Here is a 25783-nt window from a genome sequence, read left to right on the forward strand (position 1 = left end):
GAATTACTTGGCAACTGCTCTTAAAGGAAACAATTCTATTAAAGCCAGCAACACACATAGGTAATAAATGTATTTAGGAAGATTTCTAGAGAGGATAGAGGAGGAGAGATTTTATATAAAAAATTGTTTTAGAATCACTTTGAAAGGCTGATTTTAGACTCTGTCCTGGTTCAGATAGTGTACATATTAACCTTCAAGAAAAAGTGTTGCTAAAAATTTCTGAAAATAAATCAAGCGTTGCATTTCATAATATTTTTTTTTTTAATACTGGCCTTTGGTTCGGTTTAAACAGGTAAAATGTTACAATATAGCAGTAATAATGGGTTGTACATAAAGAATACAAAATGTTTAATAAAGGATTGATATATGCTTAAGAACCGTAAGAATAGTACAACATCTCCGCTGCAATCTTTTGTACAAATAAAAGACTCTATGGTGACACATATGAATAATACCCAATGTGACAAGTTTCTTCATTCATCACAAGAGTGCGAGTGTTTAACAATAGGAGTAAAGTAAAAGGTCGAAGTCTGTTAAGAAAAGAGAAACAAAATATTTTATAATATATATATATATATATATATATATATATATATATATATATATATATAAATATAAAACACACACACACGACAAATGTATATATACACATGTCAGTATAATAAGACTAATCTGGCCCCAAGATCAAATATAGGCATGGCTTACCTTTCAATGTCTTCTCAAGTATCCATGGAGCTACAAATACCAGGAAAACGCTAGTATGTACATTTTAACACTTCCTAGTGCTATCAAAAGCTTGCCCGTGCCCTCTTTCCTCTTTATAATGGCAGATCACTATGATTGGCGGCCAAACTGGTCAATAGAGGGACCTGGGATGGAAGAGCTGCTCTAAACACTTCAAGAAGTGTTACAATTTGCATATTAGCCTGCCTTGGACTTGAAGCTTCTACAATGTTCAAGAAGACATAAAGGGCCAAATTCTCAAAAAACTTGCCTAACTTAACTTTCAGCAGTTAAGTTACACAGGCGTTAAATTTCTACCTAAGTGCCCGATCCACAAAGCACTTACCTAGAAATTACACGCCGTGTAACCTAAGTGCCTCCGTCGCAAGGCGGTCGTCTGATCGAGGGGGCGATTCCTATTTAAATGAGGCGCGCTCCCGCGCCGGACGTTCGGCGCATGCGTGTGACGTAATTTTTCCCGACGTGCATCGCGCGAACGTACTTTACGCCAGGCTTTGTGGATCGCGACGGGACAATAAAGTTGCGTCGGGTAAAAAAAAAAAATACGCGCCGGGAAAAAAAATTCGAAATTTAAAAAAAAACGCGGCGAACGAAAAAAAGGTTTGTTTTTACAAGGTCTAAACAGTTTAGGCCTTGTAAAAGCATCCCTAATTTTACGCATGCAAAACGTAACTTACGCAGAAAACACAAAGCTAAAAAGCTTTGTGGATCTGCCTAAGTACTCATTTGCATACGCAAAGCGGCATTTCGACTCGAAATGCCCCCAGCGGCAGATGCGGTACTGCATCTTAAGATCTGACAGTGTAAGTGTCTTACAGATGTCAGATCTGCTGCCTATCTTTGGAAAAATCCTTCTGAGGATCGTTTCCAAAGATAGCCACAGGGATACGCAGGCTGAACAGCAGTTCCGCCTGCGTATCTCCTTTGAAGATTTGGCCCAAAAATCCAAACAGCATTACTAGATAAAAGAACTGTTTTAGTGAAATAGTAGACGCAGGTGCGCAAGACAAGCAACGGCAAGAGAAATGCAGAGTCCGACACACCCCCTCCTCCCTCTGAATTTCTTTTCCTACAGGTACTCCTTTCCATAGGGGACAGAACTGTAAAATAAAATTCTAATGATAGATCTTCTATAAAAGTCAAACATTGCACATAATGTGACCTTTCAGAAACCTACCTAACCCTGTTTCCTAAGACATTATAACTACCCAAATACATGTATTAGTTGGTTACAGGTATTTTTAATGCTCACAGAAAAGTGCTGGATCAAATGCAGTTTAAATAAAATATATAGGCAGTGATTGTGGCATCAGAAAGTTCTGCACCAAAATCATGAAAGTTGTATATGCGCAACAGTTTTACATTCTTTCTCTACGACTGCATTAAATAAAGAATACTGCCATATCACTGGATATCCATATCAGTATATTAGGCTAATAAGACATATTCCATATTGGAGTTAATTTTGTCACATGTGCAAGTACTGCGTTTCAGCCAAAAGTCTGTCTGGGACAAAATTTGGTCACGTTTCATATGCATCGGACAGTTATACGAAACTGTCGCAAGTTGCACCATTTATTACAGGATAGTGAGACCAATTTCTAATGAGCGTCTACTACACTCTTTATGAATTCCAGGGACAGAATCACCTAGACTTTGACATGGGTATATGATCTATTTTGCTTCCCAAAATCTTACCATGTGCTATCAGAATTCTTATGTTTAGTGACAATACAGTCCGTCTCTTGGATATTTGCTTGGTGTGGGCGTTCTGCTTTATACTGCATCAAAATTAGAGACAATATTATAGACAAGAGCAATAAACAGTAATAATTCATTTCCCTACCCTCTGCTTAAACCATTCCACATATACAACAGTTGCCCTGTACTGTATACACTTGGTGTTCTATAGTTTCCTTTCATTTGAAATGCAACAAGCTGAAATAAAGTATATTTGTGGTGAGATGACTACAAAAAAATACCACATGCACTGTCCACCAAGAAAATTATTATTTATGTCCACCCAAACCAAATGTTTTTTTTTTTTTTCTAGTGTGTAGTTTCAATATACATACTGCCCTTTTTAAATCCCTTTTTATCAATTTATTTGCCTTGCTTTCAGTAGCAGACTTATTAAAACTGGCCCCAATTTTGTAGACGCTGTAACTTTTGCGCAAACCAATATTTTTTAACGTAAAAAATGTAGAAGAATACGTATCGGCCTAAACTGAGGATGTTTTTTTATATGTTTTTGGGGGATATTTATTATAGCAAAAAGTAAAAAAAGGATTTATACTACTCACCTATCCTGATGTGTACAACAGCATATCTTGTTGTTTACATTAAATTGTACAAGATTGCCCCAGAATTGTAAAAAAAATTTTTTTTTTAAATTACCACACATGAGTACATCATTTATTGCTAGCACACCTTATAAAGCCCCCCCCAAAAAAAGTGTGGTTTGCATTTAGGTTTTTAGGGGTCAGTTTTTCCATAGCAGGTTTCATACTTAATTCTGAGGGGCCCTCTAGTGCCAGAAAGCTAAAAACACAAAAATTACTTTAACATAGCATGGGGGTAAAATAAGTAGTTTGGGTTTCAATGTCTACATCCAGAAAAAGTGAACGCTATAGAAAAAAAAATTGTTTGCCATTTTTGACTTACCAGCTGGCTGGAGTTACAGTATGGGGTAGAAAGCAGACTACCAAGCTCAATATCTGCAACAAGCTGTCGAGACTCCACTAACAAACGCTGCAGTTTCATAGTTGGTGAGCACATATTTTGCTATGAAGGAACAATAATAAACACAATCAGTAATATTCTTTACCATAAAGTAATGCTTAAAGCTGAACCCCAGGTATGGTTCTTATTGCATAATTCCATTGGTCCAACTTCCATACCTGTGAGACCTCTGTGGAAGCAGAGAATCACTGTCGTGGCAAATACTACAGTGATCACTGCTGCCAAGTCCTGTGCCAAGTGGCTGCCCTTCTGCATACTGAACATGGGGTGGTTGCTACTCAGAGGTATGGTGAATAAATCATGCTCACTATCTCGGTCCAATGAGAGAACAACTTGTATTCATTATAAATAAATACAAAAAAATACAAGGTATTCTGTAAAAGATTGCTGGGCTGAGCGACCTCTTGAACATCGTGGGAGAGCAGCGTAAATAAGAAAGTAGAACACAGGAAGGGTGAATCAAGCTGGGATTCCAACCAGGTTTTTCTAAAGATTTCATCTTGGCGATAGAGAAATACTATAAGGTGTTCCTTTTTCATGGTCTCATTGATTCTGTGGTTGGAGGGGGGTGTTTCCACAGGGCTAGAATGCAAGCCTGTGCAGAATTCAGTAAATAGATCAATAATGAATTGATATATTTCTTAGTGAAGAAAGAGTGACCATGCAGTAGAAAAGTTTTTGGGCTGTTACTTAATAAGTTTATGACACCAAGTTTTTTTCCCAAAAATTGCTCAAAAATGGGGCACTCTCACAATGCAAGTAGTAGTTTGCATCTCCAACACACGGGGGGGGCATTGTGGGTACATTGTGTGGAAGGGATCTGGAGTCATAAGATCGGAATGCCCGACTTCACCTCTTGGAATTGAGATTCTCCTAAAGAGATGGGTGGCAGTGGGTAGGGGGAACATTATAGTAACAATTGCAATTTATGGCATTTTAGCCCAGCGAAGGTGGCAATAAACCATTTCCTGCAGTATTAAGGTGCAAAATTAGGAGGAAACGTAGTTCATTAAGCCAGTCAATCTATACAACACAAAACAATAAAGAGTATTCAGCACTGGGAATTTTTTTTATAATAATACAAAAGGATTTGCAAGCCAGCACTCAGGATAAATTCATATAAAACGTCCTAAAAAATCAAGTAAAAAAATAGTGAAGCGCAAAAAATATTAAACAATATGTGAGAAAAAATTGGAACATTTTGCCCCTCCAGGCCCGGTTGGAAAAGGGCAATCCAGTCTAAAAAGAAAAAAACAAGGAGGAACCAGGGTGGGGGGGGGGGGGGGGGGGACGAGCCCAAAAGGCAAAGGCCATAATGGGTACAGGGATTTTCAACCTGAGTGGCGTCCCTCTCTCAGACAACGAGACACGTGTGCTCGACAAAGGTTTAAAATTCGCCCCTATCCGAAACCTTAATAAATTTCAAACGTATGTTAAATGTTCAAAAGTATGTTCGAGGTTTGAATATGAAAAAATATTTTCTTTCAGATCCTATACAGAGAAACTTTTCTACATCTATCTCTAAACATTCCAATCTAAGGAATAAATCTGTCTTTAATCCTCAATGCAATGACACCAGGCATCTTGATGTGTTTAAAAATATGGGCCCAGATTCAAGAAGCACTTGCGCCCGCGCAACCATAGGTTGCGCGGCGCAAGGGCTTACTTGCTCCGGTGTAACGAGTGCTCCTGATTCAGGAACCTCGTTACACCGACTGCAGCCTAGGATGTGACAGACATAAGCCTCCTTATGCCTTCACATCCCAGGCTGCATTCTTGCGTTGGCCGCTAGGGGGCGCGGCCATTGTGATCGGCGTATAGTATGCAAATTGCATAATACCACCGATTCACAAAAGTTGCGCGGGCCCTGGGCACGCAAGGTACGGAGTTTCCGTACGGCAACTTTAGCGCAAGGTTGCTCCTGCTAATAGCAGGGGCAGCCAATGCTAAAGTATAGCTGCGCTTCCCGCTCGTGAAATTTAAATTTCACGTTGGTTACGTAAGTGATTCGTGAATGGCGCTGGACGCCATTCACGTTCACTTAGAAGCAAATGACGTCCTTGCGACGTCATTTGCCGCAATGCACGTCGGGAAAGTTTCCCGACGGAGCATGCGCTGTTCGCTCGGCGCGGGAGCGCGCCTAATTTAAATGATTCCCGCCCCCGGCGGGATCATTTACATTAGGCGCCCTTACGCAGGGCTAATTAGCATTGCGCCCGCGCAATTTACGGAGCTAATGCTCCGTGAATCGCGGGCAAAACGAAATATGTGCGTGGGCGCAGAGAAAAATCTTTGCTCTTTGCCCACGCAAATATTGCCCCGATCTACCTGAATCTGGGCCATGGTGTGTAGTGTGACCTTGAAGGTCTTCAGATCAAAAAGGTCAGGGATTCACAACACATCCGACGAGGGATTATGACATTGGAAAGGCACAATGACATAGTTATTTGGCCTGCAGACAAAGAGGGGGGGGGGGTTAGTGGTCCTCAGTAAGGTCTATTATCATGAAGAGATGAATAGACTTCTGAGTGATCGCAACACTTACCTATTATTGACAGGTGATCCTATGGTGAATTTTAAAAAGGAGTTGCACTCTTTAATAGAGGTAGGCAAAAGTAAAGGGATCCTTAATGATAAGGAGGTGGCTTATTTGGACCCGTTTTATTGTCGTACACCTATTATATATTTTTTGCCCAAATTACATAAGGATTCAGAACGGCCACCCGGCCGTCCAATTGTCAATGGAATTGACTCAGTAACATCACGGTTGGGTCAGTACCTGGATTTTTTCTTGCAACCATTGGTATGTAAGATGGAAGCATACCTTCGGGATACCAAACAAATTATCCAGATACTTGACACCTTACCCTGCACATCAAATACAATTTGGATTACTGCGGATGTCGGATCTTTATATACAATCATTGATCATGAAGCGGCTCTAGCTTCAGTCTTATGGGCATTAGAAGCTACTGATTTAAGCAGTCAACATGTTCAGTTTCTGTTGGATGGTCTTAGGTTCTGTCTCCTAAAAAAATATTTTTGGTTCAACAGGGATTTCTACTTGCAGCGGTGTGGTGTGGCAATGGGCGCCCGTTTTGCTCCCAGTGTGGCCAATTTATTTATGGCCCACCGGTAGGAAGATGTGGTTTTCCAACATCGGCCACTGCAACTTCTCTGTTATAAGAGATATATTGATGATCTGGTGATGGTATGGGAAGGCGATAAGCCCAGTCTACAGTTGTTTATGAACAGACTCAATGGTAACAACAGGAATATTGTCCTCACCTGGACGGTGGCCTATGACCAGATCACATTTTTAGATCTTGAGATTTTTAAAAAAGATCATAAGCTGCATACTAGAAATCATTTCAAAGCCACGGATCGTAATGGCTATATACCCCTTACAAGTTGCCATAAAAAACTATGGCTGTGTAATATCCCGAGAGGACAGTTTGTTAGACTCCGCAGGAACTGTACATTGGAATCAGATTTCCTTCTGCAGTCACAAGTGTTGGCCAATAAGTTCAAATTAAAGGGGTACTCAGTCTTCTATTGACCAGGAGATTGAGAAAGTAAGGGTCATGGATAGGAGCGATATTGTAGCGGATAAAGTATTGAACCCTACTAATAAGGAAGTTACCAGTAGCTATAAGATGGTGTTGGATTTTAGCATTCAACATAAAAAATTTGAGAAGATTGTGGCTAAGCATTGGCCTATTCTCAAGGGGGATGGAATTTTGGGCCCTGTTCTTCCTGACCACCCTCAGTTTATTTATCGAAAGGCACCTTCCCTTCGGGACTGCTTAGCCCTGGGGCGATTGATCCACCTACTACAGCTCAGCCAAAACTTTTCAGTTTTTTGTCAGGCTTTTATGCCTGTGGTCGTTGTGCGACATGTAAACATGCTAAAAGTAATATTAAAAAAAACGCAAATCTTTTTGCTCCTCTGTTACACAGATTGAATATCCGATTAAACAGCTGATTACATGCACCACTGTTGGTGTGGTGTATATGCTCGAATGCGAATGTGGCCTGCAATATGTGGGGCGCACTTCTCGTGCGCTCCATGTTCGTGTGGGAGAACACATTAGCAACATCAAAAGAGGGGTCAAAACTCATAGTGTCTCCCAACATTTCAGGAAATACCACCAACAAAATCCAAAAGGCCTGAAATTTTGGGGGATCGAGAAAGTTTCTAAGCCCTGACAGGTGGGGAACATTTTATCCGCCAATTGAGTCGTCGCAAATCCTATTGGATTTTCAAAACCAAGGTTTCATCACCCACAGGCTTAAACGTAGAATTTGATCTTAATTGTTTTATTTCCAATAGATAAATATTATTTGTTTTTTATTTATATTTTTATTAGTTTTTATCATTTTATGTTAATTTGTTATTAATTTATGTACCTGTATATTTTATGGTTTTTATATAAGTGTACAATTTGCATTTAAGGTGATCGTGGATGACGTCTCTTTTTAAATTTAATTAATAATTAATCTTATTAATTTTTGCAAATAGATTTCTTGCAATGAAGGGGTTAATATATCATTTTCCCCCTTTCTGTGTTTTTGCACAGAGGTGCTTTGTTAATTGTGATTTTAAAAAACAGGGCAGTGTGTTGTTTTGATGGGGTTCTCCCTCCCCTGTTATTTACATATATATGCCTTTATTTTTAAAATAATCCTTTTAAAGGTAATATAGAACAAAGTCTTTCTTAATGCAGACAGTGATCAGTCTGCATTTACTGCGCCTCTGTTTAATAGATTTTTCCTTTGCAGGTGCATCGTGGCAATCCCATTCTTACCAATCTGTGCCCTTGCTGCTTGTTGTGATGCAGTTCTGCTATGAGCCGTGAGTGGCTGCGTTCTTCGGGTGGTCCAAATGGCCGGTGTGGTGGTTGCCATGACATTGCACTTGCTATTTATACCATTATCAGCAGGACGTCGGCGTATCTCCCTGCCCCACGCTGAGGAAGTCCCGCCCACGGGACGTAACGCGTACGAGGGGAGGAGCTACACATGACGTCACCCGCGATCGCCACAATTTACACTCGTCCATAATATATGCCTGTCAGCTGGCACTCGGCATAGAGTGCCCTTACATGTGAGTGCTTTTAATGTTTAATTTTAATAAAAAACTGTTTCTACTGAGAGCATTAGATCTCTCTCTTCTTTGTCCCCTATGTTGGAACATTGCTGCTGTTTATGGGCTACTTGTTGATGCTTATGGAGCTGTCAAGCAACTTCTTGATTCACATTACCAGGACCTTGTGATTGATTTATATGCTCAGTGACCTTCTAAAGGTTAAGTCCTTGAGGTGAGAGGCCATCTTCATTCATGGTGGAGGACATCTATTTGGTCACTTATACATACCTGCACCACGTGATTGAAAAGCATTTGGATTTCTCTTTTTCACATTCACTTATGGACTTTTCTTCTTTAATTTTTTCTCACATATTGTTTAATATCTTTTGCGCTGCACTATTTTTTTACTGTAATCTATACAACACACAGTGATGCTGTGGGGGATCACTATTTTATTTATATATAATATATATATATATATATATATATATATATATAAATCTTGAGTAGTTGCAGCCTCCTTTTCAGTTTGACTGGTTTAGCTGCAAGTTACATCTTTAGCTGCAGGAGTTAAAGTGTAGAAAAAAGAAGAAAGAAGAAGTCCATTTAGTTCAACTAATGGAAAAAGATAAATAGAAATCTCAAACCCAGAGTCAATCCAGAGGAAGGCAAAAAAAAACACTTATCCTATCCTGTTTAATATTATTTCTTGATCAAACATAAAAGTAGTCTGTCTGACTGCAGGATACAGCACTTTCTCTTACACTCAAGTTTCATTAATATAAAAGAAAAAAAAAAAATCTTGCTATTATAAATGTCCTTTACATGTCAGAACTATGAAACTATCAGTTTATTTATGGGCTATTATAAACAATTTGTATGGCCTTCATTCCTCTTTAATCAGAAAAGGTACCTATGAAACTTTAGTTAGATAACCCGATAAGACTCTGGAAAACATACCTGCATACGCACATTAGGTCCCTATCTGGAATAATTTAGTGGTTTGATTTTGCATGATCATATCATGAATTTGGCAACCAAGTAAACAAAGGAAGTAAATGATTAACAATAAACTACATGATGCACAAGATAGTAAAGTAGAAATACTAAAATTAGGTGACCTGGCAATAATAAAAGCATTTCATCTTTAAACTGGATTTAGAACCATGACACACAGATAGTTATCGGCTAGTAATGTGCCACTCGTAACATTCTGTGAGTCCTCATTTGTTTATCACACACATAAATTACAGGGCACTTTACAAGGATAAACAAGGTCAAGGCAACTGGTTGTATGCACAGAAGGGCAGTGCCACCAACAGATGGCTGTGAAGCACGTGCAACCACATAAAAAACATGGAAACAATATAGGAAGCTCACCATCAGGATTTGAGAGTCGGTCAGAGTCACCTGATGGGTACAAAGTCTGCTGCTTTGCATAACCTGGTTTATGCATACTAGTACTACAGAATCACCATTTGTTTAATCTTTTCATTTCTAATAAATCTGTATTTTACTGCATCACTTTAGTGGCTCCACTTCCTGAGAAACTTCACTATCGATGCCAAATAGAAGCTAGTGTCCTTTTAGCAATTGAATGCTATGGTTCCTACATTACTATTGTGTCCTGTAGTGGCGTAGGGGGTGGCTGGAGGAACCGCAGCACATGGCTGGTGATCCCAGAAGTGTGAGATTCAAAAGGATTCTTCCAGCAGTGACTTCTCTGCAATATTGGAGCAACTGGCCATGTGAGAAACAGGAGAGGCCAGTAATAAATATTTTCTTTGCAGTGAGCACATTGTTGACTATTCTTATTTTAGCGACAGAGTCACTCTAAAGCAGAGGTCTCATATTTTATAAAAAGGGTAGTATTCAGGGACTTGTTTGTGACTTCCCCCATATACAGGGTAGGTTTAAGTCCAATGCATGACTTGTGGGATGTATTTTTGAATCTCGAAAATGCACTAAGAGTAAATTGTCCTTATCCCACTGCATGAATTGGCTCCAAACCAAATAGGCTGCAGCTGTGTACACAAGCTCTGCACCCCTAAGGCTAGGTTTACACTGATGCAAATTGGATAGGGATTTCCCCCCATCCAATTCGCATGACAGGTGACTCTGACCGACTCTCAACGGAGCCGATTCACATATCTCTGGGGCGGCCGCAGAGCGGATTGCAGAAGGGTGCTGTGCGTCTTTGGTTCCATTTCAGGTCCGAATTCAGGCCCAATTCGTCCCTGAAATGGAGAACAGGGACAAACAGTTACACACCGGACCTCTGCTGTAAGCTGTGGCCAAAGACAGTGTGAACCCAGCCTAAGGTGTTCTTACACCTGTCCTGAGGAAGTGGCCACTTTGATACCACAAAAATGCATTGTGATCGGCTGACATGCATTATACTGCAATTTGATGTGCATCAACATTTGCCTTAACAAATGTAGTGGCATCAGTTTTAATGCACTTCCTTTTATGTACAAAAGAACATAGGTGTGAATACGCCCTTAATCTGCATTTTTAAAAATTTTGGGAATTTCAACAATCAATGATATTTCATGCACACTCCAAAATACTGACTTGCCATTTCAAAGGTCCTGAGTCTTTAAGGCTTGACTGCATCAATGGAGCCTTTAGGTCTGATAAGATGTTGTAATGGACGCTTTGAGGGTTTCCAATGAACTCCTCTCTTTCATCAGAGACCAAAGAACTGAGGTTCAATGGACCACTGCTTGGGGAAGAAAAATGGTAGTGTCATGTCCACAATATTCTTCAAAGACTAACTGAATACAAAGCAAACAACAGCTTAAATTTTCCTTAAAAACGGTCTTTTTTTCTTAACTGTCCAGTAATGACTACAGGCATAAAACTCAATAGAAGCTGCATCACATTTTCAGTGTACAGCTTATCTGATGTACAGGTAAACTGTCAAAAATGTATTCTAAAAAAACATCAGCATAAAAAGGTTCCTGAATCTTAACCTACTGACTTTGAAATATATGTAACAATGTTCAATACAATAAAGATAATGGAAAATTCTTTATATATATGTACATACACATACACACACACAGGTGAAACTCGAAAAATTTGAATATCGTGCAAAAGTTCATGTATTTCACTAATGCAACTTAAAATGTGAAACTAGTATATGAGATATTTCAAGCCGTGGTTTGTCATAATTGTGATAATTATGGCTTACAGCTCATGAAAACCCCAAATCCACAATCTCAGAAAAATAGAATTGAGTGAAAAGGTGCAATATTCTAGGCTCAAAGTGTCCCACTCTAAACAGCTAATTAAGCCATAACACCTGCAAAGGGTTCCTGAGCCTTTAAATGGTCTCTCAGTCTGGTTCAGTAGGAATCACAATCATGGGAAAGACTGCTGACTTGACAGTTGTGCAGAAAACCATCATTGACACCGTCCATAAGGAGGGAAAGCCTCAAAAAGGTATTTGCAAAAGAAGTTGGGTGTTCCCGAAGTGCTGTATCAAAGAACATTAATAGAAAGTCATGTGGAAGTGAAAAGAAAAAGGTGCACAAGCAGCAGGGATGACCGCAGCCTGGAGAGGAATGTCAGGAAAAAGCCATTCAAAAGTGTTGGGGACTTTCACAAGGAGTGGACTGAGGCTGGAGTCAGTGCATCAAGAGCTTCCTCACACAGACAGATCCTGGACATGGGCTTCAAATATCATATTCCTCTTGTCAAGCCACTCCTGAACAACAAACAACGTCAGAAGCGTCTTACCTGGGCTAAAGAAAAACAGACCTGGTCTGTTGCTCAGTGGTCCAAAGTCCTCTTTTCTGATGAGAGCAAATTTTGCATCTCATTTGGAAACCAAGGACCCCGAGTATGAAGGAAGAGTGGAGAGGCACACACTGCAAGATGCTTGAAGTCCAGTGTGAAGTTTCCACAGTCTGTGTTGATTTGGGGAGCCATGTCATCTGCTGGTGTTGGTCCACTGTGCTTCATTAAGTCCAGGGTCAACGCAGCCGTTTACTAGGAGATTTTGGAGCACTTCATGTTTCCTTCCACAGATGAGCTCTATGGAGATGCTGACTTCATTTTCCAGCAGGACTTGGCACCTGACCACACTGCCAAAAGCACCAAAACCTGGTTCAATGACCGTGGGATTACTGTGCTTGATTGGCCAGCAAGTTCGCCTGACCTAAACCCCTTAGAGAATCTATGGGGCATTGCCAAGAGAAGGATGAGAGACATGAGACCGAACAATGCAGAAGAGCTGAAGGCCCCTATTGAAGCATCCTGGTCTTCAATAACACCTCAGCAGTGCCGCAGGTTGATTAGCTTCCATGACACGCCGCATTGAGGCAGTAATTGCTGCAAAAGGGGCCCAAACCAAGTACTGAGTACATATGCATGCTTCTACTTTTAAGAGGTCCGATATTGTTCTATGTACAATCCTTGTTTTATTGATTGCATTGCATTCAATTTTCTGAGATTGTGGATTTGGGGTTTTCATGAGCTGTAAGCCATAATCATCACAATTATGACAAATCACGGCTTGAACTGTCTTGCTTTACATGTAATGAGTCTATCTCATAGATTAGTTTCACCTTTTAAGCTGCATTAGTGAAAAAAAAGAACTTTTGCACGATATTCTAATTTTTCGAGTTTCACATATATATATATATATGGGTAAGAAATAAGAGGCGCTAGCACATATGTGTATACATAACAATAAAAAAGTGACCATTAAAGTGATGAGTGAATATCAAAAAATGTTGACAAAAATTAATCAAACAATCAAATAAATTCAATTATAAGTGACAGCCCCCAATTGGGGAAACACATATAAATGTGAATGGATAATTGATTATCGTGCAAAAAAAGTCCATAAGTGAAGTAGATGAGTGACAGATACTTGAAGGATGATGCAACTTGATTATTTAAAGATTTCCACCTTCACCAAAGCAAGATAAATCACCAAAAGTGCTCATGGATGGCACCTTACCGCAAGTTGTTGACCACTTTAACTAAAAAGAGGTCAAATTGGGCATAAGTAAAGATCAGATTCCAGGCTATATTCTTGTAGTCTTGATACCGCCACACTCCACACCACATGAAGCATTCAGAAAAGAAAGAAAATCGCCATAGAATAATACCGTTTATTTCGAATTAAAACAAAAGAACAACGCCAAATGGCCTCTTACTTGAAGGGGTGCCTTGCCCCAGCACTGAGGTTGAAGGCGTTGTAGTGAGTGGAAGGAGAGAAGTGATCCCACACCAGCGATGGAGCCTGCAGAGCCGCGTATAACGTGCGTTCCAGCTCTCTAGGAAGGAGAGCCAGCGGGACCAGGAAGTACGTCAGTCGTGCGTGACCTGTACGCCTCGACGTACGTTTTCGTGATTGCCACGTCGTCAGGAAGCGTTTATATATTTATATATATATATATATATATATATATATACATATATATTGCAATAGTAAGAGTCCCGGTCACAATAAAAAGGGAGCAAAAATGGACACAGAGTCTGCATGTCAGCGGACTGCAGAACTACACAGCATAGTTTTAAAAACGGAGAAAACTGTTTTGGCAGCTTTCTCCTGGTTTTTCTAAGTTCGGATGGGGCTGTGTAGTTTGTAGATCCTGCAGAGACTTGGGCGGAATGGGATCTCCAACCCTGTGTCCAGGTCTTGTGAACAACCAATATAATGAGGGACTGGTGAGAGCAGGTGGAGAGGAAGGTGGAGTGTGTGCAGCTGGCTGCTGTTTCAACACACTGTGTGTGGAAAGCTGTCTGCCCTGGATGACTACATCCCTGGTGTGGGGGGGACTTCGTGCCTGGCGGACTGGGAAGGCTGGTAGACCTGAGGTGGCTAGTGAGTCCAAGGCGGCTGGAGGAAGTCTGGAAGACAGTGAGCTGGAGAATCCTGTTGAGGCCAGGACTGGGCCAGGTATAGCAGGTACTGCAAGGCTGAGTGAGCCTGGGAGCCAGAAGGCTTGGTATTTTTCTTTCTATGAACATTACTGGAGAAGAACCCCTGCGTGGGAATCCTGTGTGTGAACTGTTTATTTTTGCCCTTTAAATAAAAAATGGGCTGCCATGCCCTCAAACCTAACATCTGACTGCTGTGGACTCGCTGAAAAACGCATTTACCATTGAGTTAAACCCCCCAATGTTTAATATATATATATATATATATATATATATATATATATATATATATATATATATATATATATATATATATATATATATACACACACATACACACACACACACACACATATACATATATATATATATATACACATATATATATATATATACACACACACACACACACACACACACACACACACACACACAGAAGTCGATTTACTAAAGGCAAATATACTGTGCACTTCAAATGCTTTTGATCTAGATCAGAGGGGAAGCTCTGCTGATTTCTATCATCCAAACATGTACAAGCAAAAGTGCTGTTTTTTTATTTTCCTTGCATCGGATTGTGATTGTGTATTCTTTGCAAAGTGAATCTTTACCTCCTTTACTAAGCTCTGGAACAAGCGCACTTTCAGTGCACAGTATATTTGCCCTTAGTAAATCAACCACATTGTATATACAAAATTATTCAAATGACTAGACGTGTTGTATATACAGTTGGGCTCAAAAGTTTGCATACCCTGGCAGAAGTTGTGAAATTTCAGCATGAATATTGAAAATATGACTGATCATGCCAAAAACTGTCATTTAAGGATAATGATCACATTTACCATTACCATTTTTTGGATCCTTTTTAAATCATAACAGAAATCACCCAAATGGCTCTGATAAAAAAAAGTTTATATACAGTGGAAAATTTGGCCTTGGTACAGACATAGAAGGTGGCACATCAGGAACAAAGATTGTCTCTGGACAGCCGCACTCTGAACAAATTGTAGCCTTTTATTAAAAGAAGGACAGCACTACAAGTCACAGCAAAATAAAATAAAACCCGTCTGCTGACGCGTTTCGCACTGAAACTAGTGCTTAGTCATAGAAGGTGGCACACCCAGGTTAAAATGGCAAGGTTAATTTTCACACATTTGTGGCTTTTTAAATCACAATTAGTGTCTGTGTACAAATAGTCAATGAGTTTGTTAGCTCTCACTTGGATGCCCTAAGCAGGCTAGACACTGCACCATGAGGAGGTAGAAAAAAAACAGTCAAAAGACCTGCTTAACAAAGTAATGGAACTTTATAAACTTTATAAAGATGGACAAAAATATAAAAAAAGATACCCAAAGCCTTTAATATGCCAGTCAGTACAGTTTAATCCCTTATAAAGAAGTGGGGCATCTTTTGATACCAAGCCAAGGTAGATCAAGAAAGATTGCAGTCACAAGTGCAAAAAGTAAAACCCACAGGTAAACCTCAGGAGAAATACAGGCTGCTCTGGAAAAAGATGATGTGGTTATTTTTAGGGAGCACAATTCATCGATACTTGAAAACAAAACAAAAAAAGAGCTGCATGGTTGAGCTGCCAGAAGGAAGCCTTTGCTGCACCAATGCCACAAAAAAGCCCAATGAGGCGTGTAATGGTGTTGTTGGGCATATTGTAACCAGGCTTTTTTGTGGAACTTGTGCAGAAAAGGCTTCTTTCTGGCAACTTGACCATGCAGCTCTTTTTTGTTCATCGCATTGTGCTCCTTAAAAGCAACCACGCCATCTTTTTCAAGGGCAGCCTGTATTTTTTCTTTGTATCCCAAACAATTCCTGTGGCAGTTGTGGCTGAAATATTTCTTGATCTACCTGACAATGGCTTGGTATGAAGAGATCCCTAAATGTTCCACTTCGTATTAAATGATTGACTGGCATATTCAAGGATTTGGATATCTTTTTATATCCTTTTCCATCTTTGTAAAGTTTCATTACCTTGTTACGCAGGTCTTTTGACTGTTCTTTTCTGCTCCACATGGCTTAGTATCTAGTCTGCTTAGTGCATCCATGTGAGAGCTAACAAATCTATTGACTATTTATACACAGACACTAATTGCGATTTAAAAAGCCACAAATGTGGGAAACTAACCTTTAATAGCCATTTCAACTTGTGTGTGTGCCACCTTCTGTGTTTGTACCAAGGCCAAACATTCCAGGATATGTAAACTTTTAATCAGGCCTTTTGGGTGATTTCTGTTATTATGATTTTAAAAGGAGACAAAAAACGATATGATAATAAATAAATGGCTTTAGGTGATAACTATCCTTGAATAAAAGATAGTTTTTTTTTTTTTGCATGATTAGTCATATTTTTAATATAAATACCAAACTTTCACAATTTCTGCCAAAGTATGCAATATTTTAAGAACAACTGTAAAAGTAACAATAGAGTAAAAAAAAATGTACAGTATTGACCATAAACATTCAAAGTCTGGTGTTCAACTAAGCCAACCTATATAGTTTTCTTAAAAAAAAAAAAAACACCACAACACACCATCTGTCTAACAATAATAGTACAATTGAAGTATGCAGGAAACAAACTCCTTGGCCTCTCCTCTTTGTTCATTTTGCCAGGTTAAATTCAACAGGACACATATCTGCCGCTTTGAATGTGTATTGCAAATAGGAAGCTATGGACTTTTCCCACAAGCTTCTGCAAATACATTTAGATCCAACCCCTTTCCTAAAAAAAATAATAAACAGACGTATTTAATTGGTTGTTTTGCATGTTTTGCAAGAACAACCTGTATGCTGCTATAGCTGATTTCCTTGTGAAAATGTTCTAGTTGCCTGAAGGTCATAGTGGTCCTTTGGCATCAGTATTTTCATAGTCAATAACCTGAACAAATATGCAGATCCGGTATTCCGATTTCACTCTGTGTCACATGCTTTATCTTTGTTCTGGGTCGGTGCCTGGAAGTACCAAAGCAACAGCCAGACAATACTATTACAGTTTTTTTTTCCCCCACAAATTGTTATAGTTATCTATATTGGCAAATACTTGATATAGCATTTATTGCAGTTTGTGTCAGACACTGTAGCAAGTCTTTAATGCCTGCAATACACCAGAAAGTTTACAGTATGTTGGAGACAGGGTCTCTTTGACCAAATGTAAATGTTCTACATCTAGTCATTAGTGAATGAAAGTATTCACTATAGTGCTGAAGCGCAGTGAGAGAGGAAGAGTGTGCTCATACCGGACCCACTTATTTTGCCCATTTACAGAAACTGAGGTGGACTGTGCACAATTGTTATGGTGTATAACTGAGGCAACTAAGGGATATTACTTACCTGGCATCTGCGTCTGTCTGTGTTTTCTCATTGGATTCCAAATTCAGATGAAGAAATTGTAAATCATGGTGCTGCTTCATGTAAATCTTTAACAAGATGAAAATCCATATGTAGCCAATATAAAAGCAATTGCCTTTCTGCTTCTATTTAAAATTTAAAGTGAAACGGTCAGGTACAAAATGTGTAAGCCAACAGCCCTGGTAAAAAATGCAAGCCCTAGGTCAGTTCATTGACATCTGTTGGGGCCCATTTTCTAGATGCAGGTCATATCTTGTCTGTAAACTGGGATTAAGCCCAGCCCCTTGTCATTCAACTGTCAAACTGATCTACAGTATCTGATGGAGGCTGGGGGTTTAGCGGCTCCAAATCCGAGAATTTATTTTCTTGCAGCCCAATTGCAGCAAATTGCACAGTGGAATGCTGAGGCCTCAGCTACTGCCTCATATCGCTTAGTTTCTCTTGTGTTTCAGGGACGCCCACCGCTGCTTGCCCTGGAGGGAATATCGGGGGGGTTGTTTTTTCCAGCATGCCCGCTATTGTGCTGTTGCTCAAAGTGTTGGACTGTCAAGACGGTAATGGGGGCTTCGTCCCTCACTAAATATACACCTATTTGGGGTAATGACGGCTCCCCTAGTTATTGACCCTGCAGGGCTTTTGGCGGGGGGAATGAGAGAGTTCTTACTCTCATAGATATATGAGAAGGGTTCACTTAAATCATTTAAACCCTAGGTGGTTATCTGTTTTTGTAGCTCCACCATGCTTTACATCAGGGGACTCAAACTGGTGGCCCTCTAGTTGTTGCAAAACTACAAGTCCTATAAGGCATTGCAAGGCTGACAGTTACAAGCATGACTCCCACAGGCAGAGGCATGATGGGACGTGTAGTTTCAAAACAGCTGGAGGGCCGCCATTTTTAGAACCCCTGCTTTACAAACTCCATTTTCTTCTTCCTGTTTGCTTTTCCTCAGTCCCAGTGTTAGATAGAGCAGTTCAAGTATTCCCCACTAAGGGTCTCATCTCCGGTACCTACTCGGCTCTATTAGAGAGCATGTTTCATAAATTTACATTTTCCCACCAGGGCCTAGTGGGAACAGGATATTGGGCCCATTTCTAACAATACTTAAGGAAGGGATTCTTAGGGTACTTCCTTCTGTGTCTATTTCGCCTTCGCACAGACTCCGACTTTTGTTTTTACAATGGGTCTATAGGACCCCGGAATTTCTGTGTGCTATTGGCTTAAGAGCCGATTCATCTTGCCCTAGATGTGGTAATCCTGGGTCCCCGATACACTTATTATGACTTTGCCCAAAACCCCAGAGCTACTGGGCGGAGGTTGTGAGCACACTTAATATGATTTTAGGTGTGGATCATCCAGTGGATCCTTTTGTATGTCTATTGGACTATATTGACTCTTCAGTGTATAAGCCAACAAAATTGATTACGGTTATGCATGCCCTATTTTTGGCTCGAAGACAAATAGCCCTAATGTGGACCTCCCATAATCCTCCGACCATATCCTATTGGATTTTTGATCTTAACAAGTGCATTTCCAATGAGCGACATATCTTCTGTCTTAGGAATTTATATAAGAAATTTGACTGAATTTGGTCACCGTGGTTAGCCCATATGAGTCCAGTATTGAGCTAGGTTATAGGTTTTTTTTTAACCGCTTGCGACCAGCCGCTTCATTTTTACGGCGGCAGGTGGGCTCTGCTGGGCGAGATCACGTAATATTACGTCATCTCGCGAGCAGCCAATAGGGGCGCACGCCGCCGGAGGTGCGTTCGCCCCTGACGCCGATCACTGGGCAACGATCACCGCCAGGCACCCACGATCGCTCGTTACAGAGCGAGAACCGGGAGCTGTGTGTGTCAATAAACGCTTATTGCGATTTTTTTTACGAAAAATATGTAGACGAATACGTATCGGCCTAAACTGAGGAAAACAATTTTTTTTTATATATTTTTGGGGGATATTTATTACAGCAAAAAGTAAAAAATATTATTTTTTTTCAAAAATTGTCGCTCTATTTTTGTTTATAGCGCAAAAACTAAAAACCGCAGAGGTGATCAAATACCACCAAAAGAAAGCTCTATTTGTGGTGAAAAAAGGACGCCAATTTTGTTTGGGAGCCACGTCGCACAACCGCGCAATTGTCAGTCAAATCGACACAGTGCCGAATCGCAAAAAGTTGCCTGGTCTTTCACCAGCAATATGGTCCGGGGCTTAAGTGGTTATATGTGGTTATATGGCTGTTTTTTCCTTCGCTATGGGTTTTTTGAGATATGATACCGTTTTTTTTTGCAAAGCCACTATGTGTCACATACACTAAGGCAGTGGTCATCAACCCTGCCCTACAGGGCCCACTAACAGGCCAGGTTTTATGTATTACCATGGGGAGAAGAGGTCTAGAATACTGCAATCACTGAGCAGCAAATTATATCACCTGTGATGTATTTCAGTTATCTTGCAGACCTGGCCTGTTAGTGGGCCCTGTAGGGCAGGGTTGATGACCACTGCACTAAGGTATTGGGATGGTAGGGTGGAATTGGCATCAGGAAGAGTCAAAATTAATTTAGAATCCAAGGAGCTGTATGAAGCTTGAGCTCAAAGTCCAGGGTCCTCAAAAAGGTATGAGGCAAATGATCTAAAGAAAGTGTAGGTATTTTAAGCAAGTCTGTCATGAGATATGCATGGGGGCTGTCATTAAGTTAAAAGAGTCAGAAATCCTTATTTGTTTTCACATTCCAAGTCAGTTATTAATACAGTACAGAAATAAGGCGGCCAGTGTGACAGACAAGCAGCTATCATCTTCAGACGTTGAAGTTAGAAAGGACAACCTCCATTTTTCTCAAAGAACATCGGAAGGTGACTGTACTTTACCAGAAATTTTAGTTTATACACTTTGGTGACACGACAGGTTCACTTTATGTAGAAAGAAAGAACAGTGAGGTAAATAACATTCAGATAAACAGGAGTTGTGAATGGCTGCAATGGCTTACTGAACATTGATCTATGCGATATTAAGTAATAAAATACTGGGTCCTCAGCACCCACAGCAGATGGTTTCCAGACACTTGCTCTCCCTAATCACCGCCCGGTACAATTTATAAGCTGTATAACTGATATCTGGAGACAGGTGGTCAAGAAATGTTTAAAAAGCAAACAGATGACTCATTGGACTTAAAGGTAACTTTACCAATTAAACTGCTGTTTAAAAGAAAAATAGATCGGTTTGAGATTATAAAAAAAAAAAAAAGTGATCTATATGTGATCCGTGATCTCATATCCTTACCTGCCGCAGGTTTTGCAGCTCTATGTCTGCTCTGTCTTGTTTTGATTTTGCCAACTGAAGAAGTTGATCTTTTCGCTTTTCTCTTTCAGCTATAACAAGAACAAATGATGCCGACTGTAAACATCAATTTCAGTGATTACATTCATGAAAACATTCATATACAGCATACTGTGTGCTGCAGTTACTGAGATAAAAGCTATGAGAATCATCAGTGCTACAGAAGAGATGGCTCATTTGTCTATTACTGGAAAGCTTTAGGGCGGATTCACACCAGCAGCTGCGCTAACCATACAGTTGCTGGTGTGCGCTGAGAGGACACGGTACTAAAGCACCATTTATGGCAAATGTCACCATTTGCTTTTTTCTTGTTAGAACTGTCACCATTGACATTTCATTTAGTGTGTTATAAGGGAAAAACTTTTGCGCTACTATGTTCTAATAAACCATCAACCTCCAGTGAATATAGTGAAAATATTTTTTTTTTTAATATAGACCGCAGTAAAAAAAAGCACAGTAAAAAGCTATGGGAGTAGTCCTTTGAGGGGCATTTATATAAGAAGTGCCATTCCTTGGAGCGAGCCGTTTCCTCTATATGTGGAATTACCCAAGATGTTTTGATGCCAAGTTTTGGACGTGGTTCTTAGTCTTCGCCTGGAACCTGGATGCCTTTACAGATCCATCAGCAGGATTCCTTATCTGACTTTCTGATGAGCCTTGTTTGACCCTTGGGTCATTGTTGGAGGTGAGCGGCCAATTCATAAATTTCGATGTTTGGATAGATGTTTTAGCTGTTTTTTCTTCTATCAAGTTATCTCTATGAGATTTTTGCCTTTATATGAACTAACTCCTACCATTGGGCTTTAGTTGGACTTATTTGGAAACATTTATTTATTTATTTGTATGTTTGGATACTCATCATATTTTTTCTTTGAGTATATTACTTTATGGCACATTATTGAATAAGCGCACCATTCCCATCTTATTCTTTTACATTTCATTTAGGTTCTATTCACACAGCAGTGTTGGGATACCGTGGTTTCTGCTGCTGCCTGCTGCACCGAAAAAGTACTTTTTATCAGCTCACACCACTGCAGTGGTGTGAACTGACACCAGAGGAAACAAGGCATTTGCCTTCTTTGCATTGGGATTGTGCTGGGCAAGGCTGGCAAGTACATCCCAACCCAAATGCTGTGAATGAGCCCTTTCTCATTAAAGCGGTAGTAAACCCCTTTTTTTTCCTGGAACCTGCAAGGTAAAGCCATAATGTGCTAGTATGCAACTTTATGTATGCATATGCACATCTACATGCCTATATGTGTGTATATGCAAGGGCTTTATGGAACATTTTGATCAGGATCTATCAACAAGATCCGGAGTATAAACATTAGGAAATTATTATGTCCGTGTGCAAGAGGCTTGACAGTTACTTGACTTCAGAGTGATGTGAGGTGTGCTCTTTGCATTTGAATACAAAGAAAATATATATATATAAAAAAATACAAGCCAATGGATCTTATGCCATGCTGTACTCTACCACACTGGAGGTAAAATGTTAACAAACTGTGCTCCTGATACCCAATTAATGATATCTGACATCTGGGGTAAACGGCTCAATAAACTTGACCATTAAAGTGCATCTAAACCCTCAAAGTCACAAATGTGATATATTGCAGCTTACTAGTCCTTGGTGTGGTGGCTGCATGTGTTTGTTTTTTTAAAGCCTTTACCTGGTAATTCAGTAAATATCACAGGACCTGTTCCTAGATGGCCATGTCGCTCCTCCGCAATCTATGGAGGGAGTCATGGTTGTCTCCCTAGGCTGCTCCCCTGATATGGACTATATTTCGTCATCTCGATTGAATCTATTGGTAGTTTACAGAACATAGCTAGTAAGGAAGATATTCTGTGCAGCTCACAGGAATTGACAAGGACACTGCTTTTCTGGAAATATTAACAAGTAATTTTTGTATTTGCTGAAACAGTTTCTAACTTGGGGAAAAAAAGGAAGGAAGGAAGGAAGGAAAAAGAAAACGAATGCAGACATCACATGTAAGCACTGTAAGCTGCAATATCTTGCATTTTTGTTGATTTTAGTTAGCCTTTAAGGATGGTGCCATGTTAAAATGTTTGTAGATTTCTGGGAAAACATGTGCAGAGATTAGAACTCAAGCCAAGTTAACATGTGTTATGCCTATGCAAAGAAAAGCTCTACTTTAAAATGCAAAGAAGTTATTAACAGAGTTCCTCAGGAACCATTTGGCGTCCTCCAGCATCCTCTGAAAACTGAAATAACAGCTCTGAGTGAACTGTTTGTTTATGCTGATTGCATTTTATGATCAGCGGTTTTGGTATAAGTGAGCTTTGGAATTGGCGATCAGCAAAACGAACATACTTATGGAAGAGGCTCACAAATTATTTATTTGTCTTTTTTATTCTTTGTTACTTTTTATTTAAATAAATACACTGACCTGCAAAGACCAGTTCAGCCTGTAAGTAGACACCTTCCTGTTTTAGGCGGATGATATCTTCCCTCTGCTCATTGTTTTCCACTGTCTTCTGGCTCAGGTCATCTTAAATGGACAAGTACAATTATTCTTACATGGTGAAGACAGTTCAAATTGAAAAACTGCAGTGAAGTTTATTCATAGAAGACAACATTCAATGGACATGGGTGCTGATGGGTAGTATAAAACAAGCCCCAGATACAACCCAGCATGCATAGCACAACTAACTGCATATATCAGAAGTTGATGAGTTATCGTAGAATTCAGAATCTCAGCTTTCAAATCAACAACTTTTAGGAGCCAGGGAATACTGTATATTTATACTACCTGGCTACTGTATTTGCCCAATCCCAGTCTAATCTTTTCTTTAACACCATCGGCACAAAGTACAGCACCATGATTTAATAAACAAATGGGTTTCGTTGTTTTCCCTAAAGGAAAATGTATTAGAAGAAATGATCTAATGTAAGGAAAAAAAAAAAGGGATTTGTTACCCATTGTAGGTATACAAGTTATAAAAAGAATTCCTATAATAGAAAATATTTGCCTTTTAGCTTATAAACTTCAGTCTTCAGCCCTTTTAGCTTGGGAGCGAGATCTCTTGCTTCCCTCATAAGCGTAGTTTCCCTATGTCGGGTCTTGCGTAATTCTGCCTCTAAATCCCTAAATCGAGATGTAAACTCTCCAATGTGTTCAGTTGCTTCTGTGATGTCTTTATCCTGCAATAAACAGGGACAGAACAACACATATTAATATTTGGCAAATTATATATATATATATATATATATATATATTACACACACACACACGCTATTTATTAATGAAGGAGTTGTACATAATACTGTAGGTTTCTCAATGTTTATTTCATCCTCACTTTTAGTATTAAAAAAAAAAAAACTACCAAGCTGTAAGGTCATAGGTGATGAAAAATCAAAGCCTTCAGTTTTGATCAGGGCTCTCAAGGTTGACCATTGTCCCAGGTTACAGACTAATGCTAGCTAGAGAAATGTTATACATTATGTACCTTCAACTTTAATAAAGTGGAAAGCTCTTCTTCTTGGGCCTGTAGTTGCCCAACTTGTGCTGATAACTTCAAGACCGATTCGCTCAAGCGTCGATTTTTACCCTAAAAAAAGAATAAAGGGGAGGGGGGTGTAAATATTTGTGGAACTGACACCATTTTTTTATATTCAGTCTAACACTTCCTGGTTCAGCCTTACTACTTCCTGGATCAGTTCCATGCCAATTGGATAGAGATGCTAATCCAATTCATTTTCTAGTGAGCAGGCAAGAGCAGAAATACCAAGGGAAACATTGCTAAACCTAAGAGCCATGCTACATTGCCCAAACAGGTTGCTAAGGACAACCAGGAATTGAGGAGATTGCTCACCTGTTTCCACTGCATTTCTCCCTCACAGACAGAAATACTGCAGAATCTTCTTCATCAGCCATAGAGAAATGCAGCGGAAACAGATGAGTATTTCTCTGGCTTCTATAGCGATAGGATTTCAACTTTGACATGAGGGTATAGGTATCCTGGCTGGGTCTAAACTGATGGCCAGTTTGCTACTTTTGACCACTTTCGATCCACACATTCAGCTACAGTACTTTGGGACAACTGGTGTAAACTGAAGGCAGGGCAGATGAATGTAGACATGAGTGGAGAAGTATGTTCTAAGGTCCAAACAGCAGAATTTTCTTTTGATGAAAAGACTGATCTCCAAAACCAACAACCCAGAATCAGGGCCGTCTTTAATGTTGATTGGACGCTGGGCAAACATTTTCTTGGGGCCCCCATATGCAATTTTGCTCTCCACCTGCTCTGAGACATACAATAAATATCAGCTAGACTTAAAATCAGTTTACTGTATCAGATCAGGCAGGGATTGCGATTGGTTGCCAGAGGTTACAGCATATCACTACCCCTTACTGACTGGTTGCTAGAGGTTACAGCACACATTACGGGTCATTGATTAGTTGCTAGAGGTTACAGCACATGATTTCTTCTTGTTCCCATTTACATATGAATGCTGCTGTTATTTGCATATGAACGACCGTTATTTACATGTAAACACAGGGTCTGCAGGCGAGTTATCTGTACACAATAGGGAAGAGCTGGGCAGCATTAGCAACACTTCACACTGAGAGATATCAGGACACAGCAAAGGACTAAAA

General features: G+C 39.8%; 1 protein-coding gene across 6 annotated transcripts in view; it reads right to left on the reverse strand.

The window, feature by feature from the left end:
• Positions 1–237: 237 nt before the first annotated feature.
• Positions 238–25783, reverse strand: part of CCDC62 (coiled-coil domain containing 62) — a 45419-nt gene continuing 19873 nt past the window's right edge. For 2 of the 6 annotated variants that reach the window (XM_040347325.1, XM_040347326.1), the window contains 9 exons: positions 24633–24734; positions 24156–24327; positions 23573–23674; positions 21105–21193; positions 17810–17895; positions 11150–11300; positions 3409–3528; positions 2443–2525; positions 1687–1844 (listed from right to left, as the gene is read on the reverse strand). In XM_040347325.1, the coding sequence (XP_040203259.1) occupies positions 1814–1844; positions 2443–2525; positions 3409–3528; positions 11150–11300; positions 17810–17895; positions 21105–21193; positions 23573–23674; positions 24156–24327; positions 24633–24734 (936 nt within the window). In that variant the 3' untranslated portion in view covers positions 1687–1813. Of the gene's footprint in view, positions 531–1686; positions 1845–2442; positions 2526–3408; positions 3529–11149; positions 11301–17809; positions 17896–21104; positions 21194–23572; positions 23675–24155; positions 24328–24632; positions 24735–25783 lie in introns of those variants that run through there. The other 4 variants (XM_040347328.1, XM_040347327.1, XM_040347329.1 and 1 more) reach the window with 4 other exon arrangements.

The sequence above is a fragment of the Rana temporaria genome, chromosome 1 (genome assembly GCF_905171775.1).
Source record: "Rana temporaria chromosome 1, aRanTem1.1, whole genome shotgun sequence".
Lineage (NCBI taxonomy): Eukaryota > Metazoa > Chordata > Amphibia > Anura > Ranidae > Rana > Rana temporaria.